Below are 26,639 nucleotides of genomic sequence, written 5' to 3' on the forward strand. Positions count from 1 at the left end.
TTTACCACCAGATGTCACTGCTGTGCTTTATTTCCACTACCTTTTACCATGAGCATAACTTTCTGCCAAGTCCTCCAAATTGTTTTAGCAGACTTCAGTTTTCTTCTATTGAAGGTGCCACAGTGTTGTTGATTCCCTCCCTGCGCGACAAGTATTAGGGCCCCACCTGAAGCTTGAAAGTCCTTCTGTTGCACATAGAGCTTTAAGAATCCTCACAGCACAGGGAGCGAATCTGCAGTATGCAGGCCACTAAGGGCAGTTCAAAATCAGTTTTTTTTTTCAAATGGTTATGTCGAAATCACACGATATATTAGCCCAGGATCTCGATTTTTAAATTTGAAATGTCGAGATGCTGACATAAATTATGGTAACTCGAAGATATTATTATTATTATTATTATTATTATTATTAATACAGTGCCTCTTTGACCCAGAGGCTGCAGCTCTTACTTGAAGATCCAGCAGTCTGTCATAACGGTGAACATTTCCTCCGGGCACACAGGCGGGCGCTCCATTCGATTGCCAGCCTCGATGAACTGCATCACCTCAGGCCCTTTCATTTTCTACAGCGACACACAAACAAAACAATCAATGAGAGAGCCGGTCTGAGTGGGTCCTCCATTGCTTTGTTTGTGTTTTGCAGGCGTTTTTAAAGATGATGAACACATAACCGTATATAAAAATTATATATATATATAGATTATATATATATATATTATATATATTATATATATATATAAATAAATATAGCTTTAATAAAATAACTATAAATATAAAATATCAAAAGAAAACAAATATAAAAAAATGAAAATAAAACACAGGTCTTAATATACAAAATATAAATAAAACAATGTATATAAAAATAGAATAGAAATATAATTTGTAGGACAGTTGACAGCAGCTAATCCCAACTAGTCTTAGTTGATCAGTAATGCCCTGCTGATAACAACGGCAGCAACTAAGCTCAATATATTTCTAAAATATACTGTTATAGCAGATTGTTGAAGAAATATAAGTATCAAAAACTTAAAAGATGTGCATATTTATGTGTAAAAGATTACGATCAGTACCCCAAAGAAATCACAAATATGGGTCTACTGTAGTGTATGCTGCAGGCACCAATAGTGTAATTATGGCACCAGATCCTTAAATAACCCTATAAAAGATTGGCAAAGTGAATTGGTCATTTTGCAGCTTAACCATTTTTGAGCATAGGTGACCATAATTGCACAGTGCTATCCATACACTCATTTCAGCCTGCTTTCACTGGGCTGTGTTTCCTATGACAATGGCTGCAGGGTAGTCTCAGTGCAGTGCTGTAGGAGTCGTGTGACTGACGGCTGTACCCTGTAGGGTTTCTGCCCGTAGGTAAAGGCCTCCCACATGGTGACCCCAAAGCTCCACACGTCACTCTTGCTCGAGAACTTGTGGAAGTTGATGCATTCCGGAGCATACCACTTCAGAGGCCACTTTCCAGCGGAACGAGCCTGGAAACAATAGGGAAGAAATGCAGTCAGCCCCTGGTTACTGAGGCAGGCAAAGTGCCCTGACTAGTCTTACTTTAGACCATCTTCATTGTACCATTTCATTTCAACCCTCTTTGTGTTGCCTGTAATTCTATTGTTGTTTCTGCTGAAACCATTATCAACCAGGCTTGCAAACTAATTCCACAGAGGCTGCTTCTGAAAAGACTCCCAAAAGCTTATTTTCAGACGTGGTTTTAAAAATGACCACTAGGGGGTGTGCAACTGTGGCAGCTATGAGTTAGTACAGTGGTTCTCCATCCTGGTCCTGGGGACCCCCTGTGTCTGCTGGGTTTCATTCCAACTGAGCTCTCAATTACTGAACTAGGCCCTTCATTGAACTGAGTTAGTAAATGGAAATCTCTATATAAAATCACAGGGGATACAAATGACACATTTGGCCTTTACCTTGTAGTAATTGTCATTGGCTCCCAGGGCCTTTGACAGGCCGAAGTCGCTGATCTTGGCGTAATGCTGGTTGACCAGAAGCACGTTCCTGGCAGCCAGGTCCCGATGCACAAAGTTCTTCTGCTCCAGGTAGAGCATTCCCATGGATACCTGGTGCATCAGCTCCACCACGTTCTCCACGGAGATCTCATCCCTGGGGGGAGTCGTTAATGAAAATGACTATAGTATACTGGGACAGAAATAACAGTATACCGTCACAAACACTATAGTGTATTGTCACAAACATTACAGTATACTGTCACAAAAAGTACTGTACACTGTCATTCAAATACCACAAGTGAAATTGTATATTTGTGATCCAAAAACTCTCTTAATGTAAAGCACATATACCCCGGCTCTACAGACTCCACTCACTTCTTGGTGGAAAGGAACTTGTTGAGTGGGCCCCCTGATGCCATCTCCATGACCAGCATGAGGTTCTCTGCCTCGCACACCCCGATCATGCGCACGATGTAGGGGTTGTCCAGCTTGTGCATGATCTCCGCCTCCTTCATCATCTCTTCCTTCGCTCCCTTCTCATTCTCACTCTTCAGAACCTTGATCGCCACGTCGATCTGCTTCCTGCAGCCTCGGAAAACAAAACCTAATCAGACAGACTCTGGGACCGTGTTATTGAACTACTGAAACCGGCGCAGCTCATGGGACCTTCGCAGAGGTCTTTATTAGTAAATCTAGGATCTGGTACTCATTGGGTCTCTATCTATTTATTTTAACTCCTAGTTTCAATTTAAAGAAGGACTGGAAGGGACTGAAAAAGCCTATAGTGAGTGCGTTCCACTGATTTTAACACTAACAATCCTTAAACAGAATAAGAAACAGCTTTACCAAGCTATCGGACCAGTTTACTCTATACTGTTTATGTTTCAAAACTTTGTATTTTTGAATTACCATTGTCATGGCTGATTTCACAGATCCTGATTAGCATTAGTCTTAGTCTACTTTACTTAAAATAACATTAGCTAGTCCAAGATGTGAAAACATCATCTGGTTTGTTACACCCAAACCTTTCAAAGTCTATTTTAATGAATAGAATAAGTTTGATATTCGTGGTCTGCATTGGGAAGCCACGTTCTCTTAATTGTATGTTAATAAGTGGCTCTGCACTGTCACCAGCAGGATTAATACAGAGTGGCGGTATTAAGATTCGTCACTGTTTCGATTATTAAAGAGAGCCAATGGCGCGGGTCTGACCTCCTCATCTTGTAGACGCCCTTCTTGACGCAGCCGAAGTTGCCCGAGCCGAGCTCCATCTCGTCGATCATCAGTTGCTCCCTCTTCAGGAAAAGCTTCTTGTCCTTGAGCTCCTCAGGGTCACTGTAGGGGCTCTCGTACACGCTGGTGTCCATGGGCAGGAGCGGGCGCTGGCCGCTCGGCACCTCTGGAGCTGCATGGGCACAGAAATGGCAAGCGGGGGGTCAGGGTGCACACAAAACATTTCAAAGTAGCTGCAAACGTGAAAGTTTATCGTATTCAAATGATGTGACAGTGTGACCTTTCAACCCTGAAAGCCCGATCTTCGCTCTCTGTTTATATATACAGCACGCACAAGTACTAAAAGAAAAATACTTTTTTAGTCGAAAGGTTTGTCGTTGAATTTCACAAGTTTCTTTTAGTATTTAATTGTTATAGGTATAGTTATGGACGATAATGTCTATGTAAACCAGAGTGTAACCGTACAACATGACCCCCTGTGACACTCCAGTGGCGTTTGTTACCCAGAGCAACTGTGGTAATTCTTGCATCCCAATGTGTTCACTTACCACTGTAGTTCTCGAATATCAAATGCAATAAAATAACAATAGAAAAAAAGGCTCACCTTTTGGAGGCGGGGTGTATCCATTATGACCTACAGGTCTCTGTAAAGAAAAACAACAAGTGCTTTACAAGGGAATACACCAGTTGGTATTGATTCAAGAGAACCTGGTTCTCTTGTTAATAAGCAGTAAGAAATTTGATAGTAAGAGCTTTGGTTATTACAGCTCTAGGCCCCTGTGTAAATATGACACATGGCCACCAGGGGGCGGTCTTTTAAGCATTTGGTGTGGAAAGCAGGCACCAGCTGGGGAAGCTGAGAAATGAAACTCACTTTATATGAGGGCAGGTTTGGAGTTGGGATGACTGAAAGTAAAAAGAAAAAAAGGAAGGAAAAAAAACATAAATCAATTAATTTGTCTTTAAACTCCATTCAATTTTTTACATTAATTTATATGACGGTTCTCATATGGAAACAAGTAAAATAAGTGGCTGTCTGCGTACCAGCTGTGTGGTTGGGGTTCGTGCATGGCTCCTGCAGCGTGTGAATCAATCCATCTGGTTTGATCTTGAGATATTCCACGAGCTGCAAACACGTTGGAGAGAAATACAGATTACTGTTTTATTCAGCAGATTTTTTATTTATTTTTTTTGTTCAGTTTATCCTTAAACTAACAACACCACCTAAATCCCACTTCGGTTAACCGAGAATAAATCCGCACCCCTGGATAAATCCGGACCCCGCAATCTGAGAACTTGCAAGAAATAGGAGAGAATCTAACAAACAGATGAGCCAAAATCCTGGTCCTGTTTGAGTATCTTATCACCAGAGGTTCGAGTTAATAGCCTGACAGAGTGGGCCAGGCTGAATGCACTGTGGGAGGGTTTTCAGCAGTTTCAGTCAGCCTGGTTGACAGAGCCTTGGGTTCAGATTGGAACAAGCCGCCCACACGCCAGAGCAGCTGTGGGCTGCTGTGTGCTACTCTACCTGCCATACGGTATCGAATTTAGTTCCTTCAGGCATGGAGTATTTCCCTGACTTGTCCAGGATGATCTGGTAATGGTAGACTGATTTCCCGTACATCATCGAGAGAGCGAACGTCCCCGCTTCCTTCCGGTCTCTTATTCTAAGGAAAGAACAATGACCTCAAAGCATTAGCCAATGCAGAGGAAGCCCTATGGAATAACATTGTGGCAATGACCCTCAAGCTACCCCTCGCTCACTGTTATATCAAACCACCACATACAGGACAAACATTTCGGCCAGAAGGCACTACCCAAAACGCCTGTCTACTCGACTTTCCTTATAGTTTAGCCACTAAAACCCCATGGAGAGGGAATAAAAGGACCTGCTTACAGGAACTTCCCATCTGGCTGCATTCCAGAGTAGAGTCTCCGCTCACCCTCCTCTCTGGAGATGGAGCCGTGGTACCAGGGCATCTTCTCGTGGGCTGTGGTGGCAATCAGCTTCTCCAGCTGAGGGGCCTGGCTGATGATGGCCTGCTCCACTGCGTCCCCCTGAAACGACAGTGCCGCGCCGTCACTGCCTTGTGGAAGAACGAGACGGCGTCCCATCTCAAGAGAAGATAAGCATGGGTGGGCACAGCCTCCTGGAAACAGCGGTGCTCCCCTTTGTGCAACAGTAAGTTTGCAGTAAATATTTATTTACAGGGTTTTCTCAGGGTATTTCCAATCCATTCATTGGGAGAACAGATAGGGGATTTATTATAAATGGTATCGTGATTGTATGACCCAATCCAGATTAGCCACCTGTTGCCGCATCATGGTCCCATATCAGTATCAGCATTAGACAGTGTGCAACATTCATTGGGTAGCCATGGCCCTGTCAAATTCATAGGAGGTTCTGATGAGGTTGTATTATGCACTGGTGAGAACGTAATACAAAAAGGTCAATGTGGAGAGAATCTAGTAAAAAACAACTGGACTAAAAACAAATTGAGAAGGTTAACCCTAGCCAATACCTGAAGCTCAGCAGAGAAATCAGGACCAGAGGACACAGTTGGAAATTAGGACAGAGAATAGATTAATTAGCCCTGTTATTGATACCGTCTCAAGCTGGCTTTACAATGTTTTTACACCAACCAGCATCCAGGAACCAGAAGGCCACCGACATGCTGGCTGGTCTCCTCTCGTTCTTAACTTTTCTTCATTATAAATCTAGTGTTTCTGAAGGATGTCCCCCTCCCCAGTTCCAAAATGAGAGCCCCTTACCTCCAGATTCCATGTCTGCCGCACGTACTCGCGCAGCATGTTGTCCCGCAGGCTGTCGAAGACGCCGGCCTTGGGCAGGGTGCCGCTCTGGCGCAGGCAGGGCTTCCGAAGGGTGCACACCAGGCCGTCGGGGTTCTTGGAGTAGAACTCGCAAAGCTCCTCTGGGCCGCAGTGGGGCTTGCCTCCGGCGATGGCGAAGGTGCCGTTCAGTTGCCGCTCGATGGGGTAGTGGTGGATGCGCACGTCGCACGCGACTGTCAGCACGTACCCGCCCAGACTGCGCAGGCACTGCCGCAGCAGGAAGAGCCCGTCCGCCATGCCCGCCAGCTTCAGCTGCTCCTCCGCCTCCTGCCGGCTGATGCTGCCGTAGAAGAAGGGTAGGTCCGCAGCCGGGTCCGGCATCGCGCCTGTCCTGTGAGACTCCTGTGTGTAGCACCGAACGCTGACTGCTGCTTCCAAACCTGCCACAGAAACAGCAGATAAAAACCCAGTGAGCTTCCCACAGCTTCTGAACACACAAGCATCATGTGCAAGCAAAATGAAACTATTACTATTAACCAGAGTCCTACAGAAATGAAGATTCGAAATGTAGGCAGGGATGGAAACAAGACTCCTATTGCAAACATTCCAGGTTTTACTACAAGATTGAGGTGAGTCATCAAGCCCAGGAGTGGATCAAACTACTATGCAACGGGAGTCTTATTTCGATCCCTGGTATGACTGCACTGATGTCAACATTTTGGAAACACTGCTCTATAGGATTGCTTGCTACTCCTTTTGTAAAAATGTTAAACATACATGAGCACCTTTTTACAGCTGTTAAGTATGATACCTTAATATAGGTGTCAAAAGAAACATTTCTACATTTTGTTAAAAATTCCCTCGAGTTCTGCAGCTCAGATGTATATCTCTAGCTTTCTGAGCTAAATGAAGATATGACTCATTTGTTTGCCCTATTGTGTCTCCAATAGTGCTTTGAAGAGAAACATCTGAGCCGCGTAGCAGACTCAAGGTCTCCTTGTGGAAGTCCATACAGGTTCCTTTGAGAAGGAGCGAGTGCAGTGTTGTCAGTGCTGACGCAATGCTGTGTTGAGCAGGTTTGAGTGCAATTACACCCCCAGCCTGGTGTCTTCAGGAAACCACAACAGGAAGCTCTGAACATGAGGTCCTCCTGCCAGCGCTTCACACAGGTGCTCTGCTAGAACGTTCGCTGGTAAAACTAAACCGCATGGCCTGTCTCAGCCAATCAGAGTCCAAGGTACGTTAAACTTCCAAATGAAGGCTGCAAATCTCTTCAACTTCCAATGGAATAGTTGTGTTCTTATGCTATTCCATTGGGAAAATGACAATGAAATATTCTGTAATTCACATAGGCTATTAGCAGTACATAACTCCTATAGTATTCTATCCTCTGAATTTGCATTAGCTGATTCACTACAGTGGCGTAGCTGGAATCATTGATCAGGGGGGTTGTAAATTACCAATTTAGGAAATTAAAATAAACTGTGCTAAAAGTCATTATTATTCTAACTGCAACATTCGCCTAAAACATCAGTAATTTTAGCACTGTATTTAAAGACACTTAAGCTGAGCCTTACAACTGATGACCTTTGACCTCTGCACATGAGGGACTTCATCACTGTAATTAAAATGCAAAGGCCGTTGAGGAACAACAGTTTGAGTTGATCCTTTTTATGACGTTTTATGAAGTTTAAATTGTTTTAGTCTTGGAGGCAAACTAATCATTTTCTCGATGCTGTTTTGGTAAAACCGCCTGGCATTATTGTGAAACAGGTGGGGAAATAAGAGACTTGTTTTATTCTCAAGATTGTGGACGTTATTCCTGGTTTAAAAAAAAAAAACTTGAAGAAAAAGAAAGTGTTAACCGACACTGCAAAGTATTTTCACACCTCTATACAATAATAACGCATTTTATTGCTGATGTTAAATTGTCATTAGCTCAGCACACCAATGACTCTTTGCACACTGTAACGCTTCATACCCTCAATGGCATACTTGTTTTTATCGAATCATGCCAGCACTGTAGCTGTAACTGGAAACATTTCAACTAGATTCAGCGTGCGTCCTTCGGTCCCACGACCAAGTCAGCTTTCTCTTTTTCACCCAGGAACTCGAGAGCGGATGTCAGCGAGCTACCAACCCCTGGAGGACAGCCAGCCCTGAGCACCCTGGCAAGCTGAGTTCACTGTAGAGTGATGAGGAGAAAGAGTCAGGAGCGCCAGAGCCAAAGCTCAGAGTCCCCAGCGAAGACCAGCCTACTTTGCACAGCCAGGACGTGAACCTACGCTGTATGACTCATGGGACATGCAACAGCTGAAAGGCTACTGTGTGTCCCATGTCTGAATCTAGGTTGTGGTTTCCCCAGTCTTTGTGTTTTTTTGAGCTTTTTAGTTCACCTGTGGCTTTTCAGAAGCCAGAAGTTCTGGCAGGAGCTGTTTCATGGTGCCCACACTGGAATCTAAACAACCCCAGCACAGCCGCACACAAACGGGCTGACCAGAGACACAGCAGCTATCTCCAACCACAGAGCATTTACCAAGAAACGCTGAAAAGGAAATCAAAAAGACCTTGTCAAAGCCACTGATATCCATCCTTTGTGGACCGCTACAGAAAAGCTGCAGAAAGATCACTTTGAAAAACAATGACTGAGCCCCCATATGGATCCATTACCAGGGCACAGCATTGCCAGCAATGGGTTTGGACACATATTGCACAGTGGTCCAGCTACAGGAGCACATTGAGTGCTGTAGATATGGTGCCAGTGTACTCCAATGGATTCCCAGTGTATTTGTTCACACCATTTTTGATACCAGTGTCTTCATATAACTGTAGCTTCATGTGAACCTCTAATACAGAACCATTGCCATCACTGTGTCATTGCTGCATTGCCACAGGACATCAAGATTCACATTCTCATGATTATGAAAACAGTATGATTGCCTCTGTTTTGGGGGATTGTGACAGGAGGTCATATTTAACTAATCTACAGATTTAAATATCCTACATATTATCACTGTTTATTAAAGGGTCCATCAGTACACACTTTTTCATCTGTAACAATATGTTCAATTATGGCAGTATTTACTGTAGAGCTTACTTGTTTGGATTTTTTAAAGATATTTTTTTATATATATAAATGGATGACCAGCAGATAAACAGTGCTTTAGCAACCCATACTAAAAAGCATCCATTAACATGTTTTTGCTCCATTTGAGTTTATGCACCAAAGAACAACACAAACAGATTGTGCTAAAGATCACTAGCGATGTTTCCATCAACAAAACAAACACATTTCTAGCAAACTTGCAAAATTTCGCAGAAAAATATATGCGCATCTTACCGTAGAAAAAACCTGTTTCCATTAAACTGGATTCTAGCGAACAAACAGCTCCACATAATGACGTCACAGGCTTAAAAAATGGTTATCGCATAAATTATTGATGCATATATATATATATATATATATATATATATATATATATATATATATATATATATATATATATATATAAATTATCCAAATTAAAAACAATTACTGTTGTGCAACTTCATGCCAAGAAATGGTGTAAAAAGATGATGAAAATATTAGATATATCTGCAGCAGAAAATATGTTTGCAAGAGAAGCGAAAGAAAACAGGAGGGTGTATGTCGACATTTGTAAACTGCAGCCATAGAGTGAGCCCTGTCTTGCCTACAGTTAGGCAAAAGCTGTTGCAATTTACAACAAGTAATGAATTTGAAGAAATGGACACAAAAATGGACTCCAATTCCTCTGCCTTCCAACGACTGCACTGTAGTGCATAAACCATTGCCAGAAACAATGAGAAATACAACAGTAGATCTACCCTGTGTGCAGAATGTGTGCTGAAAGCACTGACCAAAGCAACATGAGTCAAATTATTATTTACCATCGTTTATGTTTACGTTTAATATAAGTGCAGCCATATTTGTTTAGAAAATTAACAAAATGATGATCCAGTACAGAAATGTGTGTGGTTTAAATGAGACAGTAATGCTTTCACAGCATTATGGGGTATAATAACGGACACAATACATGATCGTGTTCTAGTGAGGTCAGTATTTTGTAAGGTGTCTTTCATGAGACATGACTGTGCTGACCCCTGCATGCTATGTTTTAACCACAATTAACCAGTGTTGCTTGTTGAATATAATGTTATGTTAACATATTGAATTACATGCTGCTTTGTTGTTTTTTCATATAGGCTATTTAACGAAAAACTGACATGAAATACAACTGCTATTATGGATTCAGGTAGACTTTTGCGATGTAATTGTGTAGTTTATTTGATTAAATTGTGTTAAATAAAATATTATATATATATATATATATATATATATATATATATATATATATATATATATATATATATATATATATATAATTATGTGTCAGGTCTAATTAAGGACCCAGTCCCGGTAGAGACGTGCTGCGTTGACCACATAAATACCACCATGACTGAAAAAACTATGCGCTAGCAGCTAGCTCATAAAATTCGCTCAGAAAGTATTTCCATTGCATTTGTGCGCATAATTTATCGCACAGGATACATCTTTATCCACCCCTATAGAACATATTTGTTTTGTTTGTTGGCTCGCATAAACTTGGCCTGTTTACATCACAGTTGTCCAGCTTTTTTTATTTATAAGCATGTACCTTTTAAAAGAAAGGTACATGCGTATAAATACCCGCTCGTCTGCAATAACACATCACAATGAACATCCTACCAGGTATGCAGCAATTTACATGTAAAACGTAAAGTTGCACTTTAAAAATGAGTTCAGTATTTTAAAGTCCCATTAGCTACCAGTACAATAATGACCTGTTTAACTGGCTGAAACAGTCAGATCATATCATTAATACCAGCAAAAAAAAGTTGCCAGGAAGACCTTCTCATCCTTATATAGACTAACAGATGGGCTGCAGTAAATTGCAAGGTTATTATAATAGCATGTGTAAACCCGTTATATTGTAAACAGTTATTCCCGTCGGCCCCATGCGTTATTGTTTGCAATGTATGTGGATTATACAGGGATTATATCGAAGGCTGCTTTCTTTGTTGTGTTACTGTTTTCTTGGTCTCAGATGAACAGTTCTCTGCAGGCTGGCTTCTGGTGTGAGAATTTAAAAAATAATAAGCAGTTTAAAATACAGAGAAGTAAAAAAAAAAAAAAAAAAAAAAAAAGTTTGGAAAGTTATAAATTATGATTTTTTTTTTTTTTTGCCTACAGGCTGGGACTCAATTATAGTACGTATCCATGTATTATATATTTAATAAAGTTAAACGCCAGATGTGACCCTGTTTATAATATTTAAACAGTTGGTGGTGCTTAGATCAATTCAACAGCTACTTCTAGATCCGTTCATGCAGTAAATACACATGTAATTAATTAGGAACTGCTCCACCCAGCAACATGTGTAATCACACACTTTTTATTAACTAATTAGCAGCCAGCCCCCAAAAATGATAAAGCGTATATTTAGCAGACCTTTCCTCTGTATTTTTATTATGTTTAGAGATATGAATAGTGTGTGAAATAAGAAACACCTGTGGGATTCAAAGAGAGTTAAAGGCGGTGCTATTTAGATCCACTAGTGCTGAGATCATTCATATAGTCCCCCACTATCACCAAAGCGGTAAGCAGGTTTTTTCTTTTTTTTTTTAAAAATCGGTTTGATCATTGATCTTAAGTACTTCTTGGGAAGAATGGAAAGTACAGTACAATCACCAGGAAAAAAAAAAACAAAACTGAAGGGATATTAGCCCTCCAGGACCAGGATCGGAGACCCCTGCTCTAGAGTCTTACTGGAGACAAAATGGCTTACTTCTTTGTGAATCTACAACCATGTTCTCAAGGCCTCCATTTTCCATTTATAACAGAAGGCTTGACGCAGCCTCGCTACAGTGTCGCTGCCTATTTGTTAATGACAGCATACCCACCTATCACTTCTAACTGCAAAGTATGAACAGCCAATCAGAAGTTCCAAGGCGGGCACCAAAGTGTAATGGATCACTGGGCTGTGGCTCACAGTTTAGGTGCTGGCCTGCATGGACCTTATTGAAAAACAAAGCCTGCCTTTAACTTCAGAATGAAATTGCGTAAGCACAGTTCTGTGTTTCATTTTACACTACTGTATTTCATTATTTCCCTAAATATATTCCTGATACTCTGGAAATGTAATGTTACCAAATTCCGAAAAACAAATTCTGTTCTTTTTAAATATTATGGAGTGGCCTAAAGTTGCAGTTAAAATACCCTCTTGAGTTGGTTGTGTTTACAGAGTAAGCTGCTGCAGTTCCATGCGCTGATCAATGCTTGTTTTGTGTGATTAACATGCCCCTGGGGTTTCAGAACTCCAGTTCTGGGGTGTGAGCAGTGTTTTAGCAGTACACCCACACAGAAACGAGCACTATTAAATCAAAACAAAATAAAGGGCACTTTTTAAACGTGTGGACTAAATTACTTTCTCATCTTGGTGCAAGACATATATAGAGCAGGATGACAAAATGTTAAAAACAAGGCTTATACAGAACTTTTCCCTGTGTGTATTCTATTTGCAGCCCACCATCTCTCTGGTCTAGGACCAGGCACCGGTCTCTCAGCGCCAAGAGTTGTTGAAGCAGTATTTCCTTATAGCACGATCACTTCAATAAATGAGTTTCTGCTTTACACAGAACCGTGCGGGTTTGTGCCAGACTTCTAAATTGAAATCCAAGGATGAAATAGCTTTAACAAACACATTCTCGGACAAGCTGGTATTTCTATACATCTCAAAAGAGACTGAAATATTTATAGGGCGTGCCAGTGAATGCAGATCCCACATGTGTTAAACGATTAAACACCCTTACTTTAGCTTGGCTGTGTTCTGTGTCGTCTATATCGCCGCGGTATCTTTATCGTCCCCAATTCATCAGGGGGTCTATTCAGCTGAGCAAAACCGTGGGATCTGCATAGTGCTGACCTTTAAACCACTCTAGGACCCCCTCCCTGAGGAAATTAACTGAAGACGCTAACAGAAACGGTGTTGAATGTTGGATCTTCATAACCGTGATGCTCAGATTTCAAATGTCTCAGTGGAGCATGATCTGGATATACTGTGACACTCGTAAGACAAATCCTCTGTTTCCTAGTGGACCCTACTGATTTACAGCATGAATAAAAATATCAAAACAATGGGAAATATGCATGGTTTATTAAAGGTAATATATAGCGACTGGTAACCTAAACGGTATTCCCTGTAATAGACTATGCTGATTCAATATACATGACTGCATCCTACACAGTTCTATAATGGTGCTGAGGGATTTGATGTTACATCCACCCCCACTGAACTCTCTATGAAACTTTCTGGCGGCTCAGTCTGGAGAATACAAGGCTCTATCATTTTTTATGTTTAGTTTATAAGGCGTACACTGGAAATGTTCCAAGTTACCTTGCATCTGTTAGACACGCAACTGTACCTATGACCTATAATCCCCAAATTGAGATCTAATATGGGCCAATGTGCCTTTATATGTCAGGCATCTCTTCATTGGAATCCATTGCCTTCAAGCATGAAAACGGCCTCTTCACTATATCTTTTTATATCACTCCTAAATATTTTAAATCCTATCAGGGTTGCAAATCCTATGACCAGAGTCATGCAAACAGGACTTGTTCTATTTTTCTTCTCACTGTTTGTACGGCTGTTTAAATTGTTTATGTCCTGTTTGAATGATGTGTCTCTTTTCTTGCCGTGGAATTTATAATGTTACTTCTTGCCGGGACCCCCCTTGCTAACGAGATGTATATCTCGACGGTTCTATACAACGGTTCTGGAATCAGGGTTCAGAGACAAGGAGCTGTCTGCTGTGCCAAAAGAGAATGGGTCCATTTGCAGGGCAGCTAGACACACTTATATGTCTTGTCTACCTGAGATTTCGTTATGGTCAATTAGAAAAACACTTTATACTTACATCTAGGATTAAATGTGTAATTAGCTGCTTTTAAAAAAATACCAAGCAGCAAAACCAAAAACAATCTGTGATAAAGATAACCAATGTGGATACATAACTACACTGCTGGTTTATTCAGTCCAAGATCGCAATGTCTTTTCCGTGCCTCGTCTTGCATGACCGGAAAGCTCTTAACAGGTCTATAATGATGATAAAAGGTGCTACATTAAATACACACGCTGCACCTTTTCCAAAATAAAGTCTGGTAACTCTCTTTCAGAGTCTGCATAGTACACTCAGTTTAAATTTACTTTATGACTCTTTCTCCCTGGCAAATGCAAGTTTGTGCCACCAACTACCAGAAAGCGTGCCCAGGCTGCGTTTAATATTTCTGTGTGTTCTTGCTATGTAAAGAGTGGAGATCTTGTACAATACACGTGTAAACCATGCAGTTAAACTGAACATATTGTTACTGCCATATCCCAGTTGGCATTAATGAAAACCAACCTCAGTTGACATACAGTACTCTCACTAAGCCTTTGTATGCGTACCACGTTTTAACCTTAAAACCGGTCGCTGTAAATGATTTATTATAACTTGAATTTGGGTATTTTAGAGATCTGGCTACTTTGTTTGACTGTGACGACAAAACCATCCCATACAAGTTAATCTGTAGTGTATAAGCGTACAATGGATTTTACATCATCTAGTGTTGTAGAAAATGATTTACACATTGAAATAATGAATCAATGCACTCTCGTGTGTGTTTCTCTTCCATTTATCCTGCTTAATGACCGCTGAACTCTCAATATTCCAGCATACTAAAAATTTGTTACTAATGCTAATGTTTCGTTACCAAATAATAAGTGAGTAACTGCTGTGAGATCGGGGCCCAGTATCTGAAAGCGCTGCCTCATTTGTAAACACCTCCACCAGCTTCAGCGCCAGAGTCACACATGTTGCAGGAAATTGTGTGAAGCCACAGGAGAGCATGTGTGCACCATGCACACGATGTTAGGGGCTTGTTAAAACAATGGCATGGGGTCTGATAACCTATTTTCTTACAGAATCTGATGCTTGAGTCCTATATTCCTTATGCTATAATAATAATAATAATAACAATATAATAAATAATAATAATAATAATAATAATAATAATAATAATAATAATAATAATAATAATAATAATAATAATAATAATAATTATAAGGGGCGTGCACAGGAATAACAATTTGACCACTATTGGGGGGTTACATTAATCATTATATATATGCGTGTGTGTGTGTGCGTGCGTGTGCATGTTCTGATATCATTATAGAAATAAATAGCATTAAACTCGCCATTTCAATGAAAGTCCACAGGCTGTGGAGCATTTTAACACCAACATGTCTTTCTGCAGTTGCAGCTGTAACAAGCAGGGTGGCCAAAATCACCAGTAGGTTGAATACATCAGGATACAGAAGCGCCAGGTCGTGTTCTTTACAGACCTTCATGCACTCTGGTAAAGCCATTGCATTGTCACATTCCTGAGTATTAAAATATGCTCAACAATAAAACATACTGCTTTGCATGAACTCAACGTTGAAATTCTTGATTCGGCTTCACAAGTGCTTTCCCTTTAGTATATTAACAGTTTTCAGTTTAGCATAAAATAGCATCCTTTTAAAAATGTGCTGTTTTTCCACTAATTGTACCTCTGCAGCTGGACTCAAACATTAAGGGACACAAGCGGCAGCCCTTAACTGCACGTTATGAGGAATAGGTTCAGTTTGTGAGTGTCAGTGACAGTGAAAGGGCAGACACAATACATTCATAAGCAGAAATCAATATTTTGGAGATGACTATTGAGTGGGGGCAGTGGTCCTGCTTGCCCCCCCCCCCCTTGTGCACGCCCCTGATAATAATAATAGTAAGGAATGACTTATACTAAGGACTGAAGCATTCAAAGGATCTTAATCTAGTTACAATGCAAGGGAAACTGGCCTTTAACCTGATCTTCATAGTGTCTTTGAATCGTATTGCCTTGTTCTGCCAAGCTGTACCTATCTATGCCACATACAATACAACCACTGCACTATCAGAGCTGTGAATCTACAGCATGTCCTCCTACTGGCTTATCATAATGAGAACGATCATACTTTATCAACGCCGCAGAAAACAGCCGATAAAGAAATCAGTAGATGACGTTCGAGCTTGTAAAGGCTCTGTTTTAAACAGATGCCTCGGAGTCGATGCAGACCTTGCAGTTCTGTTACACAACTTCAAGAATTTGTGGCAAGGCGAGCGCCATTTTAGGGCTCTTTCTCAATTCATTAAAAGAGCAGTTAATAAATGAATTAAATAAGGAGTAGCGTTGACTGTTGGTGCTTAGCTGTGCTGACACGCTCAGAACTTAAGAAAAAACAGATTGTACAAATGAAACGCGGGGAAGTTCAAAACTCCTCTGTTACTGGACTTGCTAGCAACGCGACGGGACTTTGTGTTTGATACAGTATAATGCTACAGTCCACCAGCACTTTAGTATAACAATTCCATATTGAAAGCTACTCTTTAAAATAATGACCTCACATTTCTATGTTTTCCAATTACAGTAACTTCCACTCCATTTTAAATTCATTTGGATAATTGTATTACTACAAAAAAAAATCAGCAAATACTACCGGCTCAGCCTCTCCGTGCATGGGCTCTGTGTGATGCGTGACTCGGATAGCTTTAGAAAGCACTGCGTAGAAGACTCGTTTATTTGATCTTTTGTATCGAAAAATCAAGATAATGCTTCAAACATAGTTTTGTCATCCTGGCAGGGCTCTGTTTCAGTGTTAACAATGAACACAGATACATTTCCTGAGCTCTTGTGTCTGTTTCTGGTAGTGTTATTTTTGCATATTGAACCCTTTGACAGAGCTGCTAAGTATATTCAAACAAACGTTGTTTTTATTACAATAGGAATAAAAACCTTTCAACAGAGTATTCATTATTATTGTGACACAAAATGAGCATGAGGGAAAATAAAGTATTGTGTTTCACACAATACACATAAATACACCACACACACACGCACCCACACACATACACACGCACATTTATACATGTATGTGTGCATAAATATAATATCCACAAACATACGCATGAAATCCCTTTGATTATCTTTAAGCATCTTTTAGCTGTAGACAGTGAGATAATAAATACATACATAAATTATGATGCATTTAAAAAAGAAAAATTGCAACAGACATCTGCGATCTGTTATGGTCTGTATAATAAAACGATGAGATTCCTTCGTCAAAAATACTAGGCTTTCTTTTTTTAACTTCATCTTAAAGCGTGGCAGAATCACAAGTGTAGAATTCCTGCACATATGTTATGAAGAAGATTTGAATGCACTATTATAATGCATTTTTATGAGTTCTGTATGATTTGGAAAACGTAACGAGTGTTTTTGAATGCATGGAATGGAATTTAATTTACTGCTACAAAAATAATTTGTAAACAAAATCATACAAGCGCTTGAAAATATTGTGATGTACATGTCTTATAATTAAAAGTATTGTTCACAACTGTAACATGTGTTTATGATTAGGTAAAGAATAATAATGCAGTTTTGAAGTATTGCCATTAATTTAATGCGTGGCAAAACTATCGACACAAATACAGTCACAGAATTGTAACTATTACTGTTTTAAAAGCTGTTTTGTCAGTATCTTCACTACTGTATTCTTAAAACAAATATTTTAATTAATATGTATTGTTTGAACATTCAAATTGCTTTACTTGTGATTTAAAAAAAAAAAAAAAAAATAAACTGTTTTTTAAGAAAACAATATAGTGAAGACTCTGAGAGAATAGCATTTTCACATAAATGCTAGTATAATTCTGTGATTACCGAGCCCCTTTCAGAGTTCTTCAGTGGTTTTGTTATTTTTATGTGTTTTGCGACATTCAAAATGTTTTCATGCAGGGTAATTTCAAGTTAAAGTCAAGATATTTTTATCAGCAAACTTTCCCCCATAATTTACACAGGCGGCTCCAGTTTTTGTGCATGTAAACCTACAATATAAAGGGGAACTCATCAAAGAATCTTCGAAAATTTGCCTTTAAAAGATTTTCTTGTGTTTTTTATAACATTAACGTTGTGTGATTACTTTCACATAAATTGCGGGGAAGATGTACTAATGTTTGATAAATGCGCCTGACACATGCAATTCTGTGATTGTGAGGGTGGAACTCCATGCAGTGACAATATGCATTGAACTAAGTTTTATTTTCTGGATATATTATTTTATTGTAACAAAAACTGTAACAAAAGTGAATCTACAATGCATGTATTTTGAACTGTATCAAAAATGTGTCAGTGAGTATCTAGTTATATATACAATATATATATATATATATATATATATATATAATATATATATCTTATATATATATAATATATATATCTAGATATATCTATCTATCTATTATCTATCTATCTATCTATTATAGGATAGATAGATAGATAGATAGATAGATAGATAGATAGATAGATAGATAGATAGATAGATAGTATTATGTTAACGTCCTATACATTGATTATTTGAAATTAAAACTAAATGTAGGCTGAACTGCAAACTTACTTTTTGTTCTAGAGCTGCTATTTTTAAACAGCACCTGCAATGCAAGACCCGGTCTTGTGGGCTGCATTGATGGAAACACATTTTTTGATCACAAGATAAATATTTGAAATTTTTTTATTGGATTCCACAGAGTTGCTTCCACCCCATAGCTCACAAAAAGAATATATATATTTTTTAAATTAATAGTGTCTCGTCAGTCAATTCCCTTCAAAAAACTGTGGTAAACTTTTGTAAAACCCTAAAAAATGCAGGAAAGTGTAGAAGAATAAATGTATTAATTCTGTGGTAACAAACTGTTTTCAACAGTTTTGAATAAATGCATTCTGATATCCAATATTCATTCTAGGCTGTTGTTCCGTTATTTTCTAAAAGTCTAGAAAAGTTTAATGCATGATTGAATTCAACATAAATGAATACAAACTGAAAATACTCCTGAGTTTGAATGGGGTAAGAAAAATGCAAATCGACTGCACAGATGTACTCCTGTAGACCTATAGAAATAAATAATACTTTTGATAAGGATGAAATAGCCTACAATAAGAGAATAATCCTCACTCGCTTACCTTTGCTTTTCACAGCTGGCTAAAACGTTTGTCCTGACCTCTTCTTTAGTTTTTTCCTCTTGTTGGATTCTCGTATCGTCCCGAGAGAGGCTAGCAGGAGAATCCCAAAAAGTTATTTTCATGTATCAATGTCAAGAGCAGCGAGGCAGGCATCAGTTACAGCTTGCAGAGTGATGTTGGCTGACTGACAGATTCTGCAGTTTCTCAGAAACCGTGACCCACTTCCTCACTGTTCTCAAACTGTCACAAATGAGCTAAACTAAAAAACAAAAAAAAACGTTACCATCTCCTTCGCTCACACAGCAGTGGGGTCCAGAAGCTGGTTTTGCTGATTGATAGTCATATCGGAGGTGTCTCTAGAGCTGCCACCTCTGAGGTACAAAAAAACAGGATCTCCGAATGGAAGAGGGGGCTGTTACAAGTTTACTGTTTAGAAATCCTATATTCATCCAATAGGAAACATTGACAATAATGCTAATAGAGTGCTGCGGATGGATTCATATTGTGTGTCTATTGCAGTAATATTGCGTCCTGATTTATCTAACTACTGGCATTTAGTGTCCTGGGAAGGCATGTTGAATTCCCGGGACACGTTCCTCAAAACCGGGGAAATCCAGGAACAAAGGACAGGTGGCAAAATCATGGAACAAAAATACTTTACAATTTTTTTTTTCTTTAATTATTCCCCAATATGGATTTTCAGTTATCTGCAGCATTCCACAGGGCGATATTATGTTCCTGCTGCTCAGGCAGACCAAGACCCTCATGTATTCTGTAGCTGTGTTTCTATTTTAAACTGTGTACCTCTGAGCTTTCCAGCAACATTGATCAAATAGCCAGATCCGGATCCATTGCTGAGAGCTGGCTACTGTAATAAATAGCCGACTAACTTAACAATGGGCTTGCAACATTTTGTGTAGCGTTAACAGAAAGCATGTGTGCATAGCTGTAGTTTTCTTTTTTTTCTTTTTAAATTTAGTAGTCGCCAATTGATTTTACCCTGTTTTTCTCCCAATTTGAAATGGCCAATTGTATTTAGCTTCAGCTCATCCTGAAATACAATCTCCTGTGTTGCATGCAACCCATTTGCAATACCCTAGTGCACTGCCATTCTTTAAAATCTGAAATACCGGGCAAGTTTCTTAAGTTTGCTGTAATTTATGTTCTCAGACATTTTTTTTTGAAGAGGGTGCATGCACGATTGATCATTTTGGGTCTTCAATTAGCCCTACTTACAAACACCCTCATGCTGTACCTTGTCCAACATGTTCACTGTATCTGTATGCTGTACTTGCATGTAGCACTGCCTTATAATTAAGCCAGCTGTTACTGTTTATATAATTGTGAGAGGGTTTTGGTGTACTTAATTGCTCTGAGTGGGTGTATAATTACATGCTTTCCTCTGACAAATAAAAGACCCACACTGCAGGCTAAACCAAAAATGAGACAAACGGGTGCCAAGATAAATTTACTTCACAGACAGACTGGCCTCCCTACAGCCACCCTCAAAGAGGACTAACCCTATTCCTGAGTGGTTTGGATAGAAGTTCTTCAGCACTGCGTTTTGTATTTACTGATAAGCTTGTGTTACGATGCCTTCCCCAGAACTCCGGAGCTGCTCTTCAGTACAGATATACTGCATGTAACACAGGCTGGATCGGCCACATGGTCTTTTAGAAGTAAACACTATCTAGTGAGCTGCCATCTAGTGATCTTCCACTTTGGAAAATAAGTTTCACTGCGGCATTGGAGACTAATATAAAGACACCCTGGCTGATCTAGCCCACTTTACAAATGGCTACTGTGTGGCTGACAACTGGAACTGAAGAACTCATAAACCTCGAAGACTTTAACACTGAGTTATAAAGAAATCACAACATTTGAACAACGATTGCGATCAGAGCTACACTGAATGATTGCAAACCTGAAAAGGTTCGGGAACAGCCAGATAAACTAAAGAAAATGCTGTTGGAAGGCAGTCTGGTTAATGTAAGGACTTCAATGCTTTAAAGTTGTAGAATCCGTGCAGTTCTGCTTTCTGAAAATAATGCTGTGATTGACACTTTGGTGAAACCGGTCACTGCGTTCAAACCGCGCGAAACAATTCCAGGCGATCCTTCTACCAGGCCAGGCTGCTACTGGTCTGACTCGCCAGCCTCTCACCTCTGCAGTGGAGGCTGGTGTTCAAATCGGACTCCAGTGGCACGGGTCTCAATCTGGTCGTCTCTGCTTTTTCCACCTTGCAAAATGTGTGCATTTCTGTTTGCATCTCTGAATGCAAAGGACTTGAAATTAGACACATTCAGAACAGCAGGAATCTCATTGATGATTTCGTACCCCCGCTTAAGCTGAGAGACTGCAGCTTGTGAAAGGCTTTTTCTAACAGCTGCCACTGCAAATTCAGGACTGCTGGAGATACACTGACAGGTTTTTCTTCTGTCTCTGGGTAGAGGGCGCTCTAAACCAAGCAAAAGGTAGATGTACCGATGACAGCATAGGCTCACTAGCCCCAGTGTTCTACAGGATTTAAAAGGACAGGCTTCATATCTTTCAGGGTCTTTGACACTGTGGGCTATAGGACCCTCTGTGAGCGCCTGGGGTCCCGTGTAGGACTGTCTGGCGCGGCCCTCTCATGGGTTAAATCCAGGGGTGAAATTGTCGCATAATGGGTTCTTTCTCCTCCAGTTGGTTGGAGGGGTGCTGTGGTGCTCCCCAGGGCTCCAGTCTTTTATTTTTCTGTAGCTGACACTCAGATGTATTTCACACTCCCACCCCACACTGAAGCACCGCCTCTGTGCTGTGCCGTTATCTTTCTGAGGTACAAACCTGGATGTCTCCAAATTATCTGAAATTAAACTCAAAAGTGAGGTTTTACTTTCCGGTCCACAGAGTCACCTTGGCACAGCTCCCCTCCCTGGCTCTTCCTTTCAATTTGAAGTCTTCCAGTTTCTGCCTCAAATGCCTGGAATCTCTTTTGATCCTGCTTTGACTTTTGAGGACCATCTACAATCAATTACTAAGATTTCTTTTTGGCACCTGAGGAGTATAGCTGGGTTGGACCTGTACTGTCCCAGGCAGACACACTGGTTCATGCTGTTGTAACCCCTAGTGCTGATTATTGTGATTCCACATGCCTCATTGAACAGGTTTCAGCTCATACAAAATGCCTCAGCAAGAGCACTGACACACACTAAATCTATTTGCCATATTCACCCAGTTTTACGGTCACCACGTTGGCTTCCCTTGAAGCAAAGCATTGATTTCAAAACACTGCTCCTCCCTTACAAGGCTATTTATGGTTCTGGCCGTCTATATTTTATCCAGAATACTGAGCCTGTCAATATTTTCAAATCTAAGCTCAAAACACACCTCTTTGATTTGGATCACGCCAGCAAGCAGAGTCACTTACAATAGGACGTTGATTTAACATCTCATCCACAGGATGAAGCACAAGGAGGTGAAGTCAGGGTTAAGAGGTGACCTTCCGGTTACCACTGGACCACACGTGTTATATATGCCATAGCCAGTGGCACTGGAACAATTTTTAAAGTGGGGGTCCTGAAAGCCATTAAACAAAACCGTACCCCCTGTATATGATGGAGGCCATGCACAAACAAAGGGGGTGCTCCCTTGGCCATAGCATACCACTGGGTGTACAGAAGGCCAAGCTATGTACATTGCAGTAAACTGACACTTAAGAACTGTATTTTAGTGCAAAAACTGCAGACACAAAACGTCTTCTAAAGTATGAAATATAATAAAACACACAATTCTACTTAAATATAAATATACAAACCATTGCACACACATGTAATTTGGGACTTTTCTTGAAGTGCAGTTGATAGTTATATCGACCTCCTATATATTCCTGCAAATTGCCAGTTGCTAGCATTTAAAATAGCGTCTGAGATACCCAGTTTATTCTTCTCCAAAGATGTCATCGCTTTGGTTCTGGCCGCGTCTATTATTATTTTTTCCCCTCATGTTGGCAGGATTCCCAGTGGCGAGGGAAAGGACTTGGAAGCCGATCTCTGCACGCTGGGCTGCGGTGTTATTACTGCTCACTTCCTGAAGTCGCTCTCAGAAGTTTGAAAAATCCAGGCAGGCAAGCTACGGGAAAGGGTCCTTTTTCAGCTTGAGCACAGACAGACACTGCACTGCATTGAGTATGTGGAGAAAAGCAGGGAGCGTTTGAGGGGAAGACACAGAAGCTGACTGGACTATCATCGTTGTACTGTGTAGCTGCTGCCGCTCAAGAAAACACACAAGAAAAGGTGCGGACATATTTTTTAAATATAGATTTTTTTAAAACATGTAACTGCCAAAAACAAAACTTTTTCCAAACTTTTTTTTTTTTAACGATGTGAAAAATAATGACTTAACCCGAACACAATGCGCTGAAATTTCTGTTAGCTTGGTAAAGATTGGATTATTGCACGCTAATTGCATTGCTATCGTGACATCTAATCGTGCCAGGACACTTACAGAGTACTGCAAGTAACTTTTTAATATGTACTGCTTATTTATATCACAAATTCCACATTTTAGAACCGATATGACTGTGTTATTTATTATTTAAAATAAGCATATAACGTTTTTGCAATGCAATATAATTGTCTTGCAGTTTCAACCGACTCGTATTGTTAAACTGTAACTTGGTAATGCAATGCTTACAGTATCAATTTGAAATGCCTAAATTACATCTCACTGCAAACTCTTGACAAACAAAAAGCTGTATAATTATGTGCGGTTTATAACAAAGTTGGTGTGCTGTTTGGTTTTTAAGCAATATGTGTGATTTAGTTAAAAATAGAAGAAATATATCTGATTGGTGTGCACTGTAAAATAATTTTTTTTTTTTTTATAAAGGTATTTAATGCACAGAGCAACGTTTGACTTGTACAATAGTGCTATTCATAAGAGGTGCCGGCTTGATTTGAGTTGTTAAAAACGCGTGCACACACAAGTTGAATTTAACTAGCAGCGCATAATTATATGTATGCATTTAGGCAGAGATCTGCTAAGGATTCTGGGGCACGCGGCCAGGATGTCTGGGTCACATGGCACTTGTCCAAAACTTTTCATAACTTGAGTTTGTGAGGGAGTGGACCAGCATGGGAACCGTTATTTAACCGCTGAAATACTGGAAACCCGGCCCTTATTTTATAACAATGTGCAGACTCCAGTAGCAGGCAGTTAGTCAGACTGGTAATGGTCTTGTTAACTTGAACTCCGGTGTTGCAGGGCGGCGTGAGTCAAACATTGTTTAAATTAATCAACCCTACTAAACTTTGAATTAATGTAACTTAATTTTAAAATATGATATGATTTTTACTGTGTATAGAATATGATGAAAAATACGTGTGTTGCAATTTCCAAGGCAAATTACACAGGGATGTATTTATATATTGATCTGATTCGTTATGCACAGGGTTTGGTCAACCAAAAATGACGCGTGCCACATATAGCACATACTTTTGAGTAAATGGCCTTGCCCTTACATGCCTGATTAATTCGTTATGCAAATGGAATCCTTGGGAAATTGTGTGCAATATATAACAAATTAGTGATCACAGGCTGATAGCAGATGCTCGGTTGGCAGGTGCTTCCATTTTAAAGACTGCATAAATTGCTGATGGTTCAAAAGGAACAGCCTTCAAATACCCTGACAGTGTTAGAGGAATGACAATGTATCTCTGCAGGGCCATTTGAAGACATTGTGTCAAATCTGTGCCCTACTGAAATTGTGCTGGGGTGGGTGTTTCTATATTTTTGTCCATTGTCTGTAATTATTTCTTTTTTTTTTTAACCTTAGAATAACGTTCAGCAGCTGAGAACGCTATTTTGAGTGCCCTGAGAAGTAACCCTGAAGTTGAAGTCGAACACTGTGCTTAGGGCTAGGCTGGAACAAAGAAACTGGACTTGAACCAGCAACCATTTTATTACTACCCATTAAACATGAAAAGTACTACAGTACACTGTTGTTAGGCCAAAATTCCTATTGTAGAATTCTTGACACAAAATTAACTCATATGGGTAACACAACTGAAGAAGATAATTTGCTTCGGCGATATTCCCTTATCAACCTCTTCGCCTCTGTTGGGATCAATCCCAGATTCAACAGGAAGTCAGACTCATTTACCATTGTCAGCTGCAGGTGATTTAGTTAATGAGCTTGTGCCAGACTATTGACTGCTTGAGTGACAAGCTGCCCTACCTGTTACAGATGCCTAACACCTTACAGTCTGTTCTCAGAAACTAAGTAGCTTTGTGCCCAGTCAGTACTTGAATGGGTGCCCTCCAAGAAAAACCAGGTACTGTACTGTAGTGTTGTCGGTAGTCAGTAGGGGGCACTTCAATCGGCTGCAGCCAATCTAGGCGTGAACTGGCGGCCCCGCAAGCAAGCGTCTACCTTGTCTTGGCTCACCGATGGGACGGAACCCGTCACGGCAGTGTATCATGCAACACTGCCCATTACACTTGCTGTTAGGGGGTGGCAGTGTTGTTTAGGAGATATTGTCTTTCTTATGGAACACTAAACGCAACACGCAGACCAGCGACAATAGATCACTGCACGCTTGTGTATAAGAGCTCCAGTGTATTCCTGGGGCAAGAGTATAATACCATGCTACGGTTGCTGTTTGCAGACCCATGTCAGTGCAGCACCATCCTGATGAAAATCATGAAGCGATTGACCTGCCGAGTTTAAATAAACATCATAACTAATATAGATTACTCAAACTATATAACAGAATAAAATCATGGTAAAGCATAGGTATGCATTGTAAAGCACAGAGAGGTATGGTAAAGCATATTAAAAAACATGTCAAACTATGATGAAGTATGGCAAAGTATGTGGAAAATTACTGTGGTAAACAATTGTAAGGGCAGCCTTAGTTTTGCTTTAAGAAGTCTGTGCTTAAATGAGTTGTAACAACTCATTTCCAAGAGAGTCCCAGAGGCTTCCAACTAAACAATCAGAGCTTTCAGAATCCAAACCCTAAGTACAGCGCCTCTTTGACACTGCTTCAAAAGAGCCTCTGGCTGCACTGGCCCTCAGTGCTCTGTTATAAAAGCAGCTGCAGACTGTAGCTGTATAGTGCTCACTCAAGTCCAGTTGCTATTTTCTGACCCATGGCTTGGCTTCTTCAGTCCTGTTTGGTGCAATCCAGAATGTCCTGCTGGTGGGGGAAGACTGAAGCGAGTTCAGTACTGCTGCACTGTGATGTACTCAAATATTGCTTTCAGTAATGGGGAACCAGGGACTATAAAAACAGTTAAAGAGCAAGGGGCTTGTACATCACATGTCTTTACCGGCGGTTTTTATTATGTATAAAGTGTACAGCTTAAAAGAAAAGTAAATCATCGTTGCAAATTTCCCAGTTTTCCAGAAAAATATTGGGTAATACTGTGCCCTTCTCTTTCTAGTCGCTGTGAATGCCAGCAGCTGTCCGAGTGATTGTATAATAAAGGTTAGCCTGTCTCAGCACTACAGTGCGTAGAGCCGAC

General features: G+C 40.2%; 1 protein-coding gene across 1 annotated transcript; it reads right to left on the reverse strand.

Annotated features, from left to right (window-relative positions):
- Positions 1-45: 45 nt before the first annotated feature.
- Positions 46-19,322, reverse strand: LOC121301391 (tyrosine-protein kinase ZAP-70). Its single transcript, XM_041230745.1, has 12 exons — positions 19,131-19,322; positions 5,975-6,435; positions 5,100-5,260; positions 4,731-4,869; positions 4,247-4,328; positions 4,077-4,108; positions 3,807-3,846; positions 3,182-3,374; positions 2,345-2,551; positions 1,931-2,123; positions 1,346-1,486; positions 46-562 (listed from the first exon to the last, which is right to left on the reverse strand). The coding sequence occupies exons 2-12, from the start codon at positions 6,374-6,376 to the stop codon at positions 446-448; spliced, it is 1,707 nt and encodes a 568-aa protein (XP_041086679.1). The 5' UTR covers positions 6,377-6,435; positions 19,131-19,322; the 3' UTR covers positions 46-445.
- Positions 19,323-26,639: the final 7,317 nt, after the last annotated feature.

Source organism: Polyodon spathula, chromosome 27 (genome assembly GCF_017654505.1).
Source record: "Polyodon spathula isolate WHYD16114869_AA chromosome 27, ASM1765450v1, whole genome shotgun sequence".
Taxonomy (NCBI): Eukaryota; Metazoa; Chordata; class Actinopteri; order Acipenseriformes; family Polyodontidae; genus Polyodon; species Polyodon spathula.

Excerpts from the sequence above, each read along its gene's own strand:
- LOC121301391 (XM_041230745.1), bottom strand. The coding sequence starts at position 6,376 with ATGCCGGACCCGGCTGCGGACCTACCCTTCTTCTACGGCAGCATCAGC. Across the intron at positions 5,261-5,974 it reads GGCAGACATGGAATCTGGAG|GGGGACGCAGTGGAGCAGGC; the intron begins GTAAGGGGCTCT and ends CTGTCGTTTCAG. Across the intron at positions 4,329-4,730 it reads AATTCGATACCGTATGGCAG|CTCGTGGAATATCTCAAGAT; the intron begins GTAGAGTAGCAC and ends ACGTGTTTGCAG.